Raw genomic sequence first — 20,945 nt, 5'->3', positions numbered from 1 at the left:
GCTCTTTTAATCCCAATCTCCATCCTCATTACTCCTTAAAGCCACCATATCAGATGTAACCTTGACATAATTGTTTACATTTTATCTCCACACCTAACTGGTGCTTAAAATTTCTTTAAGAGGAAAAATAAAAGCTTTTAATTTTTAATTAAAGCTAAAAAGTTCTAGCAGACATATATGCCAATTGTGTTAACACTGAAGTGAACAGGTTTCTTTCAAAATGCAATCAAGCAACAGGCCACATGGTGGTGCAAGCCTTGCAGGAGGGAGGTTGAGGTAGAAGAACAGCTGGGGCAGGAGGCTCGAAAGTTCAAGGCCAGCCTTGGAGGCCAAGCTGGGTTACATAGTGAAGCCCCATGTCAAAAAAAAAAAAAAATACACTCAAGCTACCAATCAGCAATTCAGATTACTAAAGTTAAATCCTTGGCTCTTTTTCTAGGGAGAAGAAAATGCTGACAGCAGGAAAGTTTTGTTTTTCAAAGATCATATCCAGAATAATATTAATATGAAAGCAGCTTTGAAAAGATAAGGTGTAAAATTAGTTTAAACTCCTATTTAAATTCATATTTAAATGTGCTAGAACCTATTACTAGATCAAATGTGAAATACAGAGCATGCCATAACAACATAAAAAAGCCCCTTTGTTCTGGCCCTATGATAATTCCGAACTGCCTGAGGCAGACCTCCTCTTCTCTGTTGCTACTCTATGGTTATTGAACAAAATGTATGCCAAGACTAAGAGGTAAAGAACTCAAAGCAAAAGTAGTCTGCAAAAGTAAAATGCACATGCAATAGATCCACAGGGACCAGAGATCATGTTGAGTGAGATAAGCCAAGCTCAAAAGCCCAAATATTGCACATTCTTCTCATTTGTGGAAACTAGACCTAATAATAATAGTGGGAAATGAATGTATATGGGGAACTAGTGTTGGCAGGGAGGGGAATAACCAGGGAGGGGAGACAGAAAAGGATCCTGAGGCGTGAAGAGGATGGAAGTGTGCAACATAGATACATATGAAGATACCACAATGAAACCCAGTAAACACTGAAAGAGGTGGGGAAAAGGGAGGACAGGAGAATACAATGAAGGGGTTCAAGGTACCCTGCACATATGTATTGAATTATCACAATGAGATCCCCTTTTATTATTAGTGAATGATAATTCAAAAATAAAATTTTTAAAAAGACCTCCATGGGGATCATCAATGGGAAACACTGAGACAGCTTTTGAGATAAGATTTCTATTGCTTAAGGAAACTTTTCAATAGCCCAAAGATATTATTTATTAGAAAACGATCTCACAATTCTACATACGTAGAGTTGGGAATCACCTATGTTAGGACCAAACAGCTACAAGTAATTAAACTTGACAGTTCCTTCAAAAATCATATATCCCAAATGCTCAGGAATGTTAGAATCAGTGGCTGGTCAACAACCCATGAACAATAACACACCACACAGGATTTTGGCAGAAGGTTGAAATGACCTACACGTTTCCACAGAAGACTCCTGGCCTTTCCAGGATCCCCACAACACAAAACCCCTTTCTATACTCAACCACATTGAAAGGCTATTTACATAATAGATATTGTACTGAAAAAAAAAGCCTTGTTTTAGCAAGCTGAATTCCATTTTCAACTGAATTAACTTTGTTATTTAAAGAATAATATTCTAAATCATTTTGGAATGTAAATAGTACCAATGGAAGATATATAACTATCTCATGTTTACTTAAAGTATCTTAAAAATATGAATTATTGTTCCAACAGATAAAGCTCCTGATATTCTATTGGAATGTCTCGTGCTGTTTCTATTGCTACAAACAATTAGAGAGGGGGAAAGGACAATTTTAAGAGAGTATAGTGAAAATAATGAAATGACTATTGAATATATTTTCATTTTCAAAAGAGCTGGTACTATTTTAATCATGTAGCACAGTCACATAGACAAAGGCCATGTTAGACACTTTTCAGTCAGATTCTCCTTTCTGGACCACATTACATTGAATATAAATTAGATGGATTTACTAATCTTAGAGATCTTTCCCTGAACATATCTAAAGGTATGCTTGTAATTCAAAGACTATAAAAAATAAAAATATTACTTGAGAATAATTGGATGCATTTCCAAATATTTGTTTTTAAAGCAAAAACTACAAAACACAGCAAAAACAATAATTCTCTCTAATTATACACTGCTACTAAAGCTGCATTGCTACCAATTTTTCACTACTGAATACCAGTGAAATCCCCATAATAGAGAACAGAGTAAGTAAAATATCTCCTGGACCTGTTCAGATCCTCTTCTCAATCATTCATGCATTTCCATCCCCAAAGGATTGGTCATTGGAAACACATTTGCTAAAAAGAATGAGCCAAATGTCAAAAGCTTAAAAAGGAGCCAAGGAAATTACAAGCTAGAGGAACTCAGCCCAAACAAGACAAAATATCTCAGGAGGTCAAGTGTAGGAGACTCCAAAAGTCAGAGAAAGTAAGGTTGGTGGCACCTCTGTAAATTTCAATCGTGAAACTTGTATGAGTGGGTCAGCATGTTGTGCTGGAATAAAATGTGACTCTTTAAGGAACACTACATCCCCAGACAGATCTTTGCCCTCAGACTTGCTACCATTCAGACAACAGTAAGAGGTTGAGGTTTTCCTAGTTTCATCTTTTCAGAAGTGGTCTTACAATCTAGTTTTCATTTAAGTTCAGCCAGAGCACCCCAGATATGCTTTTTCAGTCAACATCTCTGAAGGTCCCCAAATCCAGCTGGACCAGTTCTCTTTAAAGTACTATTCCCAAGCAACTTATCTCCTCTGTCCCTGTAGAACCCCAAGGCCATATGCCACTGCTGGCAGCTCCAACTGTGGTTTCCCCACCCTGATGACAGAGCAGATAGGAGACTGGACAGGAGCCTGAAGATCAGCCCTGGCTGAAAGCATTGTATGCCTAGAAGCTGAAGAATGTAGACTGCAGGATGATCTCCTTGTTCCATGGAACCAAGAGCAGGAATTGTCTTTTCAACCACAAAAGGCTACAGAAAAATAACTAACCTGGTTCTAACTCCCAATCTCTGCCCTAGGTTTCCAGATCTCAAAGGCCAAAGCTTAGTGCCAAAAATCACTTCATGTAGTAGGAAAATGGATAACTTGGCTAGTTTACAGTCTTTTTTCTTATAAGCTTAGGCACAGATATCAATAATGGTGACAATCACAAACACCTGAGCCAGTATCACAAGCTTCTTTTATAAGAAACTCTCACAACTCTGCACAATTCTCAGCTGCACTTATTTTTTTATCTAGTCTTTTCTTTGGTGGAAAACAAGGACTACTATTTGGTTTGTCTCATATGATAAATTAAAAAGTTCAAAGAACATTAACTTACCTTTCACCTCTGGTTCATTTGTTCATTTAAGAACCATGTCTTGAGCACTGATTATGCCCCAGGCACTGCTATGTACTAGAGTTTCCAGTCATGAATAAGTCATAATCTCATGCTTTGCTTAGCTTGGCCAATATTTGGGGGAAAGCATGAAGGATGTGTCACCCCAATAGCCATTATCCTGAAGGAATTCATGGCTCAAGTGTTCCTTGCCTTTTCTCCAACTTACCCTAGTTTCATAACCTTCATTTACTTCTTCCTTCCCACATTCCCTCTCGTGGCAGCTACCTGGCATCCTGCTTCCACCTTGCTGTCCCCAGCCCTGACACGTTGTATCTCAGTGCTCTGCTATCTCATCTCTACTTTTGTTCACTTTGCTCTCTCATTCCCTCTTACATAACTTATGTTTCAACTTCACTGAATCTTTCAATACGGGTTATTTCTTTTTATATTTTACTTATTTATTTTTCTTTCTTATTTACTACACCCATCACTTAAAGTGATGGTCTCACTTATGAGACCCAAATTCCCTTACCATTTGCCACTCCACTTTTCTCTTCCAGAAATATGGCACCTCTGAACCAACCCAATTGCTCAATTTTCTTTGCTCCAAATCCAGGTTACTAGGTGCCACTGGATAAAAACATTTTGCAAATGAACTATGAGATGAGAGAAATTAAACTCCTATATATTTATGGTCTGGCACCCCAGCTATATTTTCAATGCTGGGAGATAATTATTAATCTTCCTGAGTGGCTTCTCCTCCACATTCTACCTTGAAGCTGTTCCTTTTATTTAGCAGTCTGCTGAAGTACTCAGTCCGGCTACTTTTTCCTCCCCTTCCTAGTTGATGGTCTTATCTTATTCACAAAGAATATAAAGGTCACTGACACAAGCAGCTGTCAGTGGGTTTTCTGATGCTCTCCAAGTTAATGCTTGTGTGTGGGTAAGAACAGACGGGAGAAATGGTCTAGTCCTCGATTTTTCTCTGCTTGGCCAGTGTTTGGGGTGAGGAAGTTGAAATTCCTCCCTACAGCTATCGTCCCATTTTCCCCCTCCCATTCCCATGCTCCTATGAGCAAACCTATTCCATGTTTCAGATTCTCCCTTTGACCCCAAATCTCTCTTCATGCAAAGTCAATTGATTTGTTTCTCTTCTTAAAAAAAATTTCTTAAAAGAGAAACCAGGAAAAATATTTTCCATATTCTTATCTGACTAGTAAAAGCAATGTCTTCATTTTAGAGACTTTGAAAAACAAAGGAAAACAAAATCATTGAGATCCATCTGCACAGGGAAAACCATTTTTAACATTTTAGAAAAGCCCCCATCAGTCTTCTAATTCCCCAACATCTAGTCCCGTGGCAAGTTCCCAATATATAATTAATTGGCAAATTACAAAATAAATAAATAAATAGGTGAACTTTATTTAAAGTTTTATTATTATTATTATCATTTAAATCAACTATTACAAGTTTTTATTTTTTGAAATTATCAGCAACTTTTCACCACTGGTTATTTGTCAAGCTGCCTATTGTGAAATTAATTTCTCAGCCACAGCCAAGGCTACCCATGAACCTGTGCTTCCAGAAAGAAGTCTGTGTATATTCCCTTCCCCTCATAACCCAAAGATGGCAGAAGATAAAGCTACTGAAAGTTTGAGAACTGCTGAAGACATTTCAAAATGATAGAAGTAGGGCTGTGTAAGAAATAGTACAGAACTGAAGTCTACAAAAATTTCAAGAAGAACACCCATTAAGCCCCCTTTCTATCCTCAATGGTCCCTGAGAAGTAGAGAATAAAGTCTTATGAACCCCAAATTAACTTAGACGATGATCCAGCATACCAGCAATCCCTCCAGCAGAGTGGTTGGTGTCCTTCCATCAGAAAGGTTTGAGGGAGCAGGAGTGGCTACATCTCTGGGGGTTCACCCACATCCAGAGACCACACAGAGGTTCAAAAGGCAACTCCAGGCCACCTAATGACCACTTTTTGGAGGCTGCATTGACCACTACTATCCACACAAGGGATCTCAGTGGATGCTGACACTGGTAGCAGACAACAGCAACAAAGCAAACACAGATACCATTCAAAAGAGACAAGCTTATGAGACCAGATGAAAGTAAGCCCTCTGTACCGTCAGTGTGTGGCCAGTCATGGAAGAGGATTCTTCTCCCTCCACAAACTCACACATGTATCCATGCAAGCATACCTATAAATTCTCAAGCCCACATCTAGTAAACACACACATACAGAGAGAAAGAGAGAGAGAGAGACATACAACACACATAAACACAAAGATACCGGCTATGACTACACATAATTCACACATTAACACATATACCTGTACTGATACATCTCCATAAAATAGCAGGCAGGACCAGTAAGAGGAAAAGAAAAAAACACTACATGGACCTTTCAAATTGGACAATCCTAAATTTGAATGAAAAGTCATTGGGCTGGACTGGATTTACTTGGAAGAGTCTAGGTAAATTTTTCATTATTAGAGAAAATTTAGCTCAGCATCTAGTGAATTGCATCCTGCCATTTTTGTGCCCATGCTGAACATAAGACATAAACAGATTTATGCAAATTAAATAAGAAAATATGTGCTAAATTAAAATTCCTAGCAGAAGAAACTGAGATACAAAAACTATAACTCTACTGTAAAGGAATTTTAAGTCATGAAGTCACAATTCCTCAAGTATGTCACTATAAGTCTATAAATGTAATAAATTAGATTAACACACTTTTAAGATTTTTAAAATCTAAAAGCATAAAAAATCAAATTATAGAAGATAAAATTGAATAATTAATCACCCACTACATTTACTGAACTTACTACATCTATTTACTGGGTTGATATACTATATTGTTCACCGATAGGGTACATAAAACAAAGTTCCTAAGTTCAAGATTATATTACACTTTATAACAAAAAACATGATTGCAAATTATAAATAACAATGCATACTGCCAAAGTTAGGGATGAAATAAGATATGCAGACAAGGGAGACATTTACAAGGTCTGATTAGCAAGATCAAGCATTGTAAGGGACACACTAATCAAACTGACTCCTGACAGAGAGGCTTCAGATAGCTCTGAGACAGCCAACATATTGTAGAGAAAGAAGTGAAATGAAAGTTGTCATCTCACTGCTTTTAACATCAGTATGCGCAACAATTTTCATGTAAACCAATGAAAAGAATAAATAGTATTCAATATTACTCAATGTTATTGAATAACATTATTCTAGCATCCAACACATTACAGATTTATGATAGTTCTGATTTTTTCTTAAAGCAGAGATTGAAAAGCCACAGTAGTTGCATGTAAGACAACACATTCTAGTCTTTGTTTTTTGTTTTGCTTTGTTTTTGGCAGATCTGAGGTTTGAACTCAGGGTCTTACACATGCTAGGAAGGCATTCTACCACTTGAGCCACTCCACCAGCCCTTTTTTGTATTGGGTGCATAGTTGTGACCTCTTGCTTTTCATTGAAGCATAATTGTCCCTTGTACATATTTCAAATTCAGCTGCACTCTAAGAGTGTAACGGCTACTTCTATTCTTCTCATATTCACTTATTTTTTAAAGTTCATGTAAAATGATTCAACCACTTCAGAGACTCATCATTTTTGGACAAGGAAAAAGACTCATCACTGGATCATCAAAGCCCAGACTGGCTTTGAACTGCTATCTGCCTGATCTTTGCCTCTGAGTAGACAGGATCATAGGCATGAGCCACCAGCATCCAGCAAAACGTTATAATTTTAAGAGGCTTTACAGTGGAGGTTTTGTTCCTAAAATAGGAACTAAGTTAAAATACTATCATGTGATAGTCAATTCTTAATTCATTGTGGTGATTAAGTAAATAAATCTATAGTGGGAAAAGAAAAAAATGTTCTTGCATGGGACCTCTTATTTTGTGTATCATACCCAAAGAGGATATTATAAGTACTAGTGCTTAAAACTTTATATTCAAAAGATTATCTCAGGCAAATGCACTGTGGAGATAGTTCTGGCACTAAACTGGTAACTTTCACAGTAATGTTCTTTATATCAAGAGGATCGAATACAGGACAATGGGTTATTACAATTATTAACTTGACCTGCAGGAATCTGTGACAGTGTTCTTAGAAATGCAAGACATAGATGGCCACTAAAAGATGAAAATCTGTCATCTTGGTGATCATAAACCTGACTTGAGTTATACAGTAGAGAGTCATGGCTCTCATTCTATTTTCAGAGCTAAGCAAGTTCATAGACCTGGTACCTTCTTGATTGGATGAGAGATCAGATCCCTTCGAAGAATTATTTAGCATGCTAAAACTATAGGCTACTTTTTCACCAAACCCTCCCCATTAAGAACCTATGCAACTGACTAGAGTGACTGGGTACTTGAGAAAAAGAAATGCCTAAGATTTTCCAGAAACTGCCAGATATTAGAAGATGTCACTACACAGTACTGATGGAAGAAATTCACTATTATCCCTAGTCTTTCCTTTTTCAAATAAATAAATTAAATCCCAGACAGGTCAAATGATTTGTCTGTGATCAGTAAATGGCAGAGCCAGAACTAAAATCCAGTGCTTATTGCTCTACTCTGTGTTTCTCTCACAACCACTAAAATGCATGTAGTAAGCCATTACTTCAAGGGATTGTGCACTTTAACAATGATCAACCATCTGACTCTGATGTTATAGCCTAGAGCTTGTAATTTATGGCCTTAATTTTTCATCGCCCTTGCATAAAAGCTGTAATGAGATGAGATACCAATCTTTTTAAATATTTTGAATAAAAGAGAATTAAAACCAAAAGAGCTCAGGGCCAATCCATTTATGTAATCACCACTCTACGCTCATTACTTGCAGTTCCTCAAAAAACCATATGTCTGATTCTAACTAAATTGGAAATAAGGAAGTGAATGAAGATTAGGGCTTCAAAATGAATGATTAACTAATGGACAAAACTATAACTAGAAATATATAAAATAAGTATCTCTCATCCTTTCCTTTTTCCCATATCGACTAACTTGCTATACTAGAGAAATTACCATATACATCCACCTTATAAATGAAACTTGTTGAACTATTTAATCACCATAGATTATTTCTCTTACAACTTTTATCCTCAAACTATCAGAAATGTTCCATTTATTAATACACACACACACATTTAGCAAGCACTATGGAGATTTTTGGAAGTCAGAGTAGACTTATTTCTTACCCTCAACATCTCTTCCTAGAATCAAAAGACAATCAAGGTACCACAATGTACAAAATTTCCACCTGGATGTTTAGGAAAAAAAAATTTTAAATAGCAAGTGACATGAATATAAGATGTATGGGAAGTCTGCCAGTAGGATTTTCATTTTCTATTATCTGAGCCCCACATCCTTAGTTATACTAATTCCACTGGAATAAACAAATTACATATTTTAAAATATGCATTTTTCCTCCTTTTATTTTATTGTTTTAACAAAATGTGCATTTTTAAAAAGATCATTAAAATGAAGAGGCTTATCTTAATGGAGAAATTGGTCATGGATCAGAAGGCTGAGTTATTTTCATCAAGCATGTAAGTCAGATTTGAAAGCAAATGCTAAGATGCAATACCAATTTTGTTTACTTCCCTCTTAAAAATGCTTCTTAAAATTATGGGAGAACTTAGATAAAAGATCAAGGTCACCATGACTGAATTTGATTTTGGCACATCTAATCTGAGATTAAAATTCATAGCATTTAAAAAAATAATCATGATAAATACAAGCAGGATTTATGGAAGAATAGCAAAAATTATGCATAAATTGTTGGGCATCACTCTAACATCAAATTGTAGTTGCTGCCTCAGAGGTAAAATAAAATAAGAATAAAAATGTAAAAGCTGAATTAACTCAGTTTAGGCAACCAAACATAACTCTATTCTCAATGATGACTCTTTTTTTTCAAACAAATATCTTAGACAATGAGGTGACATAAGAAAACAACTCTGGAGTCAAACTTCTTGGATTTGAATTCCAGAACCAGTGATTATTAACTATGTAAACTTGGCTTAGCTCCTCCAAGACCCATCTGGACAATAGGAAAAAATGACACTATGTCTTAGGTTGTTAGGAAGATGAAATTAAATAATCCATTCAGAGTGTTTCAAATAATGCCTGGCACCTCGTAAATATTCAATGAATTAGCCATCATATTAATTCATTCCCCAGCCCTCTCACATTACAAGCAGCGTATTCTAAATGAGACCTTGGATCAGCAGTGCACATAAACAGCATAGTAGGAGACAGCAAGAGTAAGAAGTAGAAGAACCATTAAATCAGAACAAGAAGTCAATAAGCAGAGCAGTCTACAATATTTAGCACCGTGGTTTCTGACAGCTAAAATAAGCTTCACAAAAAGCATACAGGAATTATCCTTATTTTTAAAGAAAATAACAATATATTAGTAGAACATAGGTTTTAATAAAACATTTTTAACTAAGAGGTATTCTATGTTCCTGAATAAGAAGACTCAATATTTTAAACGTGCATTTTTCCTAAATTAGTGTATCAATTCCAATTGAAAATCTTAATAGGATTATTATTCTATTTTATAAAGTGATTCTATGTGTCAAGATAATGGATATATTTTAGAAACTGGAGAAGAGAAAAGAAGACGGACTTTTACTACTCAATATTGTAGCATTCCTTAAGAATGTATTGATTTAAATAGATAAGAACTGGGGCAAAAGTAGTCAGATTAATCCAGTGGAAAGGCCAAAGTAGACCCTGAAATGTATAAAATTAAGTGTTTTATAAGAAAATACAATACATGAGTAAAAGAATATTATATTACAAATAGTTCTAGGACAATTGGTTAACTTTTGGGGGTTGGGTGTAGGTTGAATTAGATTATACTCCTACCTAAAGGTATAAACCAAAATATATTAGAGTTAAATGTAAAAATTAAATACTTTCTATATTAATTTTACAGGGCTTAATATCATAAAGTACTGCATACTGGGTAACTTAACCATCAGAAATTTATTCTCACAGAGTCCTAGAGGCTAGAAGTCCAAGATCAAAGTAATGGCAAAGTTCGGTTTCTACTGAGGCACCTCTGTTTGGCTTATAGATGGCTTTGCAAATGGCCCTGTGTCTTCACTGGTCTTTCTCTGTCTATGTGTGTAGCCTAATTTCCTCTTCTTTTAAAGACACCAGTAGTGTTGAATTAAAGCCCATGCTAGTTCATCTCACTTTGACTTATCTACCTCTTTCAAAACCCTATCTCCAAATACAGTCACATTCTGAGGTACTGGGACTTAAGATTTCAATATATGAATGTGGAGGAAGGGACAAAATTCACTCCACAGCAGTTTATCTTCCCTTCCTTTGCTTCCTTTCCCTTATTTAATGGTTCCCATCTTAAAGCTACTAGCTGGGGCAGAAAAGTTTAGTGTCTACAACAGAGATAGAGGTGATGCAGTCACTCAAAGTAAAGTGTCAGAGCACAGGTGAAATGAGGAGTATATCCATACTGCAAGAGGGGATGTCTCAGAGTGTGACAGGGTAAGGATATTTACACTGGGAGAGGATGTCAATGAAACCAAGCAAAGGGAATCAGAACCTCAGCAGAGAGAAAAATGAATGTGTCCATGGCATGAAGTGTTAGAGCACAAGCAAAGAGGTCATTCTTGTGAAAAGCAAGTTGATATGCAGAGCCAAGGAGTTCCCTGCCCTTAAGAAGCAGGGAATATGAAAGATTGTGGAGCAAATAATGTTAGAGAAGATAGTTACAAAAAAATGGGGAAAAGGAGAAAACTACAATGAACCTGCTGACATTTGGATGCCACACATAGATATGATTCAGTACAATATATACTCTTGTTCTGTCCTCTGAAAAAAACTTGCTAATCAGAAAAAGTATCATTTCTACCAAAACAGAACCATGGTCCTTGGAAAAATGGCTCATTTCAAGACTGGAGCAGGGTATATACAAGATGAGCCTGACGTAAACATCTGATCATGCCATAAAAAAAGAAAGTAGTCAAAGAACAAAACAGATGACATGAATAAACTTTCACTAGCCAAATTAGAAGACATTTAAACATGAAAATAATTGATAGTAATAATTATAACTCATACAATTAAAATAGAAAATCCTAAATCTATGTCAATATAAATAAGTGGATGTATTGAAAATTTGATAAGGAATGAATTCAAGTACCACCACACAAAATACATATTACTTACAAAAGAAAAAAGAATAATTTTACCATAGAGAAGCCTGGCAGGCATCACATTAATGAAGTGATCAAAATTGAGACCACACACGAAAAAAATCAAAATCACACAACAAGAATTCAGTGTTACTTCTGATATTCCTGACAAAAGAAAATGTATAACATCAACTTCACCGTGACAAAAATATCAGACAAAACCAAATCGAGAGCTATTATACAAAATAACTGGCTTGAAATTTTTAAAAATACCAAGACATGAACATTTTTAAAAGATCAAGGAACTGTTGCAGACTGAAGGGATTTAAAAAATACATGACAACTAAATACGATTCTGTATTCGATCCTCTTGATATAAAGAACATTACTGTGAAAGTTACCAAAATTTGAGTAGGATTGATGACATATAAAGTCATGTATTAATGCTAATTTAATTTTGAAGGCTAAAGTGTGGTTATATAAGCAAATAACCTTGGGATTGGGATGAGTTAAATTAATGCACACTGGAGATTTGGGAATAATGGACATGAAACAAGTAATCTATTCCCAAGTGGTTCAGGTAATAAACATTCTCTGTACAGTTCTTACAGCTTTTCTCTAAGTTTGCTACTGTTTTTATAAAGATTTCTAAAACTTTAAAATAATTATATTTCTAAGCAAAATATGAAAGAAACAACTCATGGAGAAAAAAATGGATACATTGTTTCAAATTCTATATATCCAAAAACAACCTAAATTTAGAAGGAAATAGCAAACTGGGAAAAATTATTTGCAACATATATGGCTGAAATCTAATCTCATTCAGAGAAACAGTGTATACAGCTGTGAATGCTGCCCTGGACCACCCATATGCCCCCTTAGAAAAGTCACTTCCTCTAACTCCTGAGACTGTTGGCAGTTGCCACCTTCAGCTGAGCTATTACCTTAGAAATTATCCCCAACTAAGCAGAGCCACCTGGCCTAAGTTAACACCCAAGAGGGACATTCTGTAGCTTTGACTGAGCACCACAGAACACAAAGTTCTAGTCTTCCTTTGACTTTAAGCACGCAAACTCTGAAAGTCTACACTATCACCAAAATGAAGGAAAGTGACTTTGTTACAATCTCATCTCAACTGTATCTTCCCATGCCCATCACAACTTTCTTTACTTCCCAACAGTTGTTGACCCTAAGAATTCTCCCCAGTAAATGTCTTTCATGTAAATAGCCAATATGTTTCCCCAAGAACTCAACCTAAGTCATCAACCAAAATGTGGTCATCCGAAAACTTATTTCCCAGCTTCCCTTGCACATGGGAGTTACATTAACACCATATTGATCAATGAGTTTCTGGATGTAGCTCTAAAAGTAGGAAGACAGCACATTCATTTTCCCTTTACATTTCCCCCTTCTTCCTGTTTAGAATATGAATATAATATGTAGAGAGAAAAACAGCCATCTTGGATCCATGAGAATAAAAACCAGCACTAAGAATGATAAAGTAGAAAGCTAGAAGGAACATTGGACCACATACAGCACTTGACAATCTGATGTTAAGGAGACATAAAGTAAACTCCATTCATAGTAGTGACTAAACAGTGAGATCTGCTAGAGAGGAATGCATTTTGAACAGATACACAAATCCCTAATGGTCTGGCATGTGTCTATATAATTACATATGGGCCTCTCCTCCAGTGTTACAACCAAATCTGAATTCAGGCTTCTTCTAGACTCTCCTGAGTAACTTTTAACCATCAGCAGTTGTGTATAGTACAAGGGGTGACTTCTATTCTTTATGATACAAGATCATGATTTTGACATTTAAACATCTTTAGGACAGACAATGGAATCTCAAGATAAACTGAAGATATTAACTCCATTTCCTGGGGGCGGGGTTCTCAATTAAACTTCCAATCACATAAAGTTAAGCAGTCTTTCATGAAAGATTAGTTTTTTGAAATTTGTGTTCGTTATCTGTGCAATAATCTCTTAAATAAAAAGAACAAGTGCTTCTGTCTTTGAAAATTCTATGATCTATTCTGAGATACTTGGTAATTCTACTTTTCATTGCGTTGTCTATAGAATGGCATGCATTTTTTGGCAGAAACAACTTTTTATTTTACTTGTACGTTATACTATGAGCTGTTTTGTGAATAGTGTCTGTGCCCATTAAGATCCAGATTGAAAGCTCAACCATGTGTGGAGGTAATAATGCCATGAGTATACTGAAGTGGCAATTATATGAGTCGATGACATCTGTGCATACCATGGTTTTTGCATGTACAATAACAATTATGTCATAAGTTTTTCCTATGCCTGGAAGACAACTTTTTCCACACTGCACTCCAGCTGCAGATATATTAAGAAGAGGGAAATGCACATCTTAGAAATGTGAGAATTTGGCATCAATATATATATAGTTTTAATGTAGATAGAATCATATTGCAATATCATTCTGCAACTTCCTTTGTCTCTTCATAATATAGGATAGTCATCTTTATGTCAGCATGCATAGATATTTACATTTTTCCTAAACTGTTGTTTTATAAAATGGTTATGTATTACTCACTGAACAATTCCCAAATTTACATACATATGAGGTATTTCTTTTATTGTTTCAATGACAAATATTATTAAAATGATAATCGTGCAAATACTGTTGAATAAATATATAGAATTGAAACAACTGTTTCAAAGACATGTGGGGGTTTTTTAACAAAATATGTTTAATTTTGAATACTGATAAGTGCTACATGGGAAAAATGATGGGGTGTCATGAAAGAGGAAACTAGGTGACTTTAGGGGTACTTTAGAGTAGAAAAGTCATCTCTAAGTTGTGATATTAGTGCTGATATCTGAAGGAGAAGGAGCCAATCATGGGAAAAGTGGGACACAGAATTCCAAATGGAGGGAAAGCAAGGGCAAAACTAAGTAGGAACTACCTGCAGTATTCCAGGAACAAAAAAAGAGAAGAATGACATGACACCAGAAGAGTAACGTAGTGTCCAGATTATGCAAGACTTTGTAGGCCAAAATCATGAATTTGGATTTTATTGAGTATGATAGGAAATCTTGGAGGATTTTGAATAGAAGATTGACACGATTTGGACTTTCAAAAGATTCCTCTAGCTGCTGTGTGGAGAATGGAGCAACAGCAAAAGTAAGGAACCCAGTGAGGAGGCACTTTCCATTATTCCGTTGTGAGATGATGGCTTCCTAGTCTAAGGTTGTACCAGTGGGAGTGGTGAAAATTCTGACTGGACTTGAAGTTTTAGCACAGTGTACTGCAGTGTTTTTCAAACTGGGAGTCATAATCCATTTGTGGGTTGTGAAATCAAGAAGGACATGTGTTTTAATGTAAATTGGTATTTCCAATTGGCTCACCAAAGATGCTATGTAAATTTATTCTCCCTATGCCATTTATCTGAGCACCTGCTTCTTCCTATGCTCACCACATACCAGACTTATCGACCTTTACAATGATTACCATTTTTATAAGCAAGAAGTATTATCTCATTTTCTTTTAATTTACGTATTTTCAAGTTTGGTCATATGCATTTCATCTGAATTAATCATATCTTCTACCCATTTTCTGATTACATTCAGTCCTCTTTATTAACATTTACATATGCTATCTTTACTTTGCTCATTAAGCTTTTATTTTATATGCTGCAAGTACATAAATATCTTCTGTTTGGAGGCTCAGGCCTCACACCTGCTTGGCCAGCCCAGCCCTCCACCTCCGACCAGGCCCACAGGCCTTTTCACTTCAGTAATTTCCAGATAGGGTCTTGTGGTTTTTGGCTGGGTCCAGCCACAAACCTCATTCCTCTTACCTATGCCTCCCAGGTAGCTAGGAATACATGTGTTTACCACCACGCCCAGCATAATGGATGCCTTTAAGACCAAAATATCTAGTGCTATTTAAGCAGTATCTTATAGGCTTCTGTAGCCTTAAGTGCTCTTTTATTTCTAATAATTGATTATTTTAATTTTCACTTGACTCTAGTACAAAATGATTTTTAAGAGTATTTTTAATTTCTAAATGTATAGGTTAAATTCTTTAAATCTAGTTTTTTCAGTCTTTTCTCCTTTCCTTTCATATGTTCGTGAAATACACACTTATTTACTTTATGGAACTCACTGAGATTTTTGTATAACTAATAAATACACAATCACACTTTATGAATGTCTCATTGGAATTTTAATAAAATAAATATTCTTTATATAATAGAGAGAGACAGATGAAAGATTACTAATTTTATTATTCAAACTACCAATATGTCTCTTCTTTGCTGACTATTCCATAGGTCATATTCTAAGAGAACCATATTCAAGTTTCACACTACCACTGTGATTTGTTTCTCCTTTCATGTCTAAACAATGTGGTTTTAAATAAATAGATATGACATGGTAGGATGAGTTAAGGGAAATGCTATGCAGCAGTAATTTTTTGAACTAGGTCTTGATAAATAGGAAAACCAGGTAGAGAAGAGAAGCAGGGCATTCAAGACATGTAGGACAACTAGTGCAAAGACAGAGTACATAAAAGAAGCTCCAACTCCACTTCATCCTTGTAACAGACCCACAAGCTTTGAAAAATGAAGCAGCAACACCCTCTAGGAGATGACCCCCACCACCACCAACTACAGGGGATTAATATAACTGTTATTTTGCCAAGAACATGTGACCTACCCTTAACAAATAGTACCTTTTTTATTTTTTACATTTTTATTATCATATTATTGTTACACAGGGGTACATTGTGACAAGTATAAAAGTTCTTACAATATATCATAGTTAAATTCACCCCCTCCATCATTCTCCTTTATCCCTCTTAGATCCATTCCTGGGATAATTTCAACAGGTCTCATTTTTCCATTTTCATACTTGAGTACATAATATCTCCACCACATTCACTTATGAGAGCTTTTTATAAGTCAACTGGGAGCCTTCTTGGAAAAGGTTTTCCACTCTGACAAAAATAAAACAAACCTACCTGCAAGATGAAATACATTTTTTCTTTTGGGTATGTTTGTGGGGAGCCTAGAGCTGGGGCTGAACACAAAGCCACAACTGAGTTGTATGGAATGCAAATCAGACATTAAATTATTTGTGTGCTTGGTGATTTCTGTACAGCTGAATGATCAACCCTGTCTGCCACTGGACTTCTTGCTGTCTGAGGGATAATCGTTTTTATCATTGAAGCCATTTTAACTTGGGATTCTGTTGCTTGCAGCTATAATGCTGACATGAAAGAGAATATATTTTGCAGGAAACATAGAAGTCTAATAGGGTTTTCACCTAAAGCAAATTGAAGAACATGATAAAAGAAAGGTTAAAATGGAACTTGAAAGAGGTTCAAATACTATGCTCCAGTGCTTCCTATAGACAATGGTACTGAGCCTTTACCTGCATGCTGGAAAGAGCATTGGTGAAGGTTTGAGAGAAAGGCTGGGTCTAGACTGAGAAACACACATACAGCTGAACTTCTCATGCAGAGGTGCTGTTCTGCCTTATTCCTTCCCTTTATTTCTAGGGCACTGTGAATTATCACCTGGTCTCTCTTTTATCTTTCTTCTTTTACTTCTTCCCTCTCATGCTTCTTTTGGGGGATGAGGGAAGTACTAGGATCTGAACTCAGGATCTTGCACTTATTAGACTTGCAGTCTTGAACCATGCCCCAGGCCTTTCTTTCCTTTAGTTATTTTTCAGGTAGGGTCTCCTGCTTTTTTGCCCAGGCTAGGCTACCTTTGCCTCTTGCATGGCAGGGATCACAGACAACATGTGCCATCATGTTGTCTTATTGCTCATTGCTTGAGATGAGATCTCATGAACTCTGGCCTCAAACTGCTATCCTCCCAATCTCTGCTGCCTGAGAAGCTAAGATATGTGTGCCCCATGCAGGCCCTCTCACACTTTTCCCTTCTGTCCCTCATTTCTTTTATTTTTTTCCTTCTTTCCAACAGCACCTCTCAGTCTCACTGTGTGCAAACAGGGCTATTGGTTCAGCCAAACTTCTTGAAACACCAGCACGTATTTGTTGATTATAGTTATTAGTTTCCCCTTGTAAGTAAAGATATAGTGAAGAGCTTACCTTCTTGCCTGAGCTGACAGTCAAGGTACTGAAGCTCTTTTTCCCATTCTATTCTTGATTTGCTTTGAAGTTTGAGCCATTTTGTATACTTTATCTCATGACAATTTGATGAAAGTTTTTAGGATTAGGTTTTAAGTTTTGACATTTTTGTATCCCAAGGATTTCTAGTTTAGGACTTAAGTTGTTCATGTAGAGTATGATGCAGTACACATAAATAGATGTTTTAGTTCCAAAATTGCTATGTGCTGCTTTGTGTGTTTCTGTAGTGGAAACAAATCAGCAAGGCAGCCAGTCAGCCACAAGGAACTAATGAGAACATTACTTAAGAGTTTCCCTGACCTTGCTTGTTTGTATCAAGTTGTCAGTGTTCTCATTCACCATCACAGGAATTGAAAATGACACAGAGAACTCTATCATCCTGACTTTATAATGTAAATCCCATGCCTGGCCTCATGAAGAGGAGATATAAGAACTTCATGGGACTCTAGGAACATAACATTTTTTTCCAGTTCGAGAACTTACTAAGGAAAAGCATCACTTAAGTAGCTGCTCCATTTCTCATTAGTGGCAAAAGCCTATATCCTGAAAATACCATCAGCTTGAGCACAAATAGGTGGGAGTGGTTGCAAACTGACTCAGTGGCTTGTGCTTAGGTAGACTTGGAAAGCAGAGGTTTACTAATCACAAATTTATTTCTTCACTCATTTAAGAATAACATAAGAATGAGTTTTGCAAGTTTGACTAGAGTGAAGTGAATATCTTACAGGAAAAGTAACAAATGGGCGGTTGGAGACACAAAATGGAAACCAAGAAATGGTGAAAAAAGAGAACAGGAAGAAGGAGGTTGCAGCTTGAAACAGATGTGCTTTCTTTTCTCTTTTCTCTTCTTTCTTTTTTTTCTCTTTCTCTGGATTACACCCTCAGCCTCCAGCAACAGATTTGTTCTTGCTGTGAGAATAACTGCAGATAGCAACAAAAGTCAATACACCAACCTATCATTTGCTATATGGGATTTTTAAAAGTTCTATGATTTCCAAAAGCCTGGCCATACCATAGCAAAAATTTGGAGCTCATATCAAGAATTTTGTTGCTCCTAAGCACACAGCAGGCAATAATAATGAACTTTTTTCAAAACTTACCCAACTGCTTCTGAAGCAAACAAGTAGAAAAAACAATCCAGATATCCCTAGAACATGGAGAATAGATTTAAATTTAAAAGCTAAACATATTTGAAATATTCTAGGTAATTAAAAAACATTCCTTTTATTTTGACTGACAAATGCACAGGAGCTTAGTAAAGAGCAGTCAACCAGCACAAATCTACCTGAGGCCCATGCAGTAAAAGTGCAATTGTTGAACTCTCAGCAACACTGCTTTAAAATGTACAAGAGGGGTGAGGATAGGTAAGACACCTAAAAAAACTAGCTAGCATTTGTTGCCCTTAACGCAGAGAAACTAAAGCAGATACCTTAAAGCAACTGAGGCCAATAGGAAAAGGGGAATAGGTACTAGAGAAAAGGTTAGATCAAAAAGAATTAACCTAGAAGGTAACACCCACGCACAGGAAATCAATGTGAGTCAATGCCCTGTATAGCTATCCTTATCTCAACCAGCAAAAACCCTTGTTCCTTCCTATTATTGCTTATACTCTCTCTACAACAAAATTCGAAATAAGGGCAAAATAGTTTCTGCTGGGTATTGGGGCGGGAGAAGGAGAGGGCGGAGTGGGTGGTAAGGGAGGGGGTGGGAGCAGGGGGGAGAAATGACCCAAGCCTTGTATGCACATATGAATAATAAAAGAAAAATGAAAAAATAAAATAAAATAAAATAAAATGTGCAAGAGTACCAAAATTCATAGAAAACTGGAAAAAAAACCCACAAAAAGAACCTTCATAGAAAACTGTACCAATAACTAAAAAGAAGTCTCAGGAGAAAATGAATTTTTTTAGTTGAATTTTGACTAGAATTCCCTCCTTTTTAAAATTTCCATAAGCTTTCTTTATTTATTTTTCCTTTTTATTGTTGTGCTGGAGGTACATTGTGGCATTTATAAAAGTTCTTATGATATATCAAATATATCATACTTGAATTCACCCCCTCTAACATTCTCCTTTATCTCCCCTTCCACATACAATGGAATTTTATTCAGCCACAAAGAATAAAATTTTGTCATTTGCAGGTAAATAGAATATAGACCTAATACAAATACAGCAATATTCTGAAAAACAGGTCGTGCTAAGGGGAGGTCACATCTGAGAGGAAAGGTAAAAGAAGGAAGTTAAGAAGGTGAATATAGTTGGTGTACTTCCTGTACAAGAATGAATGTAGAGTTTTTAAACCTGTTGAAATAAGCACCATAAGAAGGGGACTAAAGTAGAAAGGAGAAGCATAGAGAAGATGAACAAATTTGGGTTACAATATATATATATATATATATATATATATATATATATATATATATATATACAATGAAATGTCACAAGGAAACTCCCTGTATAGCTGTCTTAAACAAACAAAAATGTCAAATTTTTTTCCTTTTACAAACTCAGAGAACAGGAGGGCAAATCAGGTCCTACCTGGCGGTTGGTACCAGTGGGAGGGGGGAGGATATAGGGAGAGGGTGTAGGAGGATGAATATGGTGCAAATGCTGTGTACACATGTATGTAAATGCAAAAATGAGACCTGTTGAAACTATTCTAAAATTCCCCTTTTGAGAAGTAATGAATCTTACTTTTAAACCAAAGTTTTAAAAAAACCAATGTGAGGGAATTACAAATCCACAATAATAGCCAGTGTAGATAATAAGCACCTCTTTAATATCAGATGCTGTGTAGTGATTATTTTGCATCCTGCAACTCTGCATGATAGGTACTATTGTACTCATCTCACACAAAAGAAGGCTCTAGCAGATTAGATGTCTAGTCCAAGGTCAAACAGCCAGACAACTATAGAGAAGAAATCAAACTGTTTTTCTAACTCCAAAGTTATTCACTTTCTACATATCACACTGTTTCTAAAGAACTTAAAGCATAAAATTAGGCTGTGAGAATTCACACCACCAGTGAGTGGCAGAACAGAACTAGCAATCTGTTCTGATAAATTACTCTCTTCTTGTTCTGAGGGCAAGATTTTCCAAGATACTTTTAAAACTCAAATCAAAAGATTTGTAAAGGATTACAATATGTTCTCTTGATGTTCCCATTTTACTCATTATGGCTGAAAGTCACATCGGGTATTTTGTTATAAGAAATCAGGTAACTCTAATAA

The 20,945-nt window shown here is 36.0% G+C and overlaps 1 protein-coding gene across 3 annotated transcripts in view; it reads right to left on the bottom strand.

The window, feature by feature from the left end:
- Positions 1-20,945, bottom strand: part of LOC109702745 (CD109 antigen-like) — a 117,884-nt gene that overhangs the window by 11,758 nt on the left and 85,181 nt on the right. For all 3 annotated transcript variants that reach the window (XR_012449777.1, XR_012449779.1, XM_074079336.1), the window contains 2 exons: positions 18,817-18,863; positions 17,678-17,937 (listed from right to left, as the gene is read on the bottom strand). Coding sequence is in view for 1 of the 3 variants with exons in the window: in XM_074079336.1 (XP_073935437.1) it covers positions 17,916-17,937; positions 18,817-18,863 (69 nt within the window). In the remaining 2 variants the exon portion in view is untranslated. The remainder of the gene's footprint in view (positions 1-17,677; positions 17,938-18,816; positions 18,864-20,945) is intronic.

The sequence above is a fragment of the Castor canadensis genome, chromosome 1, assembly GCF_047511655.1.
Source record: "Castor canadensis chromosome 1, mCasCan1.hap1v2, whole genome shotgun sequence".
In the NCBI taxonomy this organism is placed as follows: domain Eukaryota; kingdom Metazoa; phylum Chordata; class Mammalia; order Rodentia; family Castoridae; genus Castor; species Castor canadensis.
The sequence above is the reverse complement of the archived record's forward strand: the minus strand, read 5'-3'. Positions and strand labels throughout refer to the sequence as shown.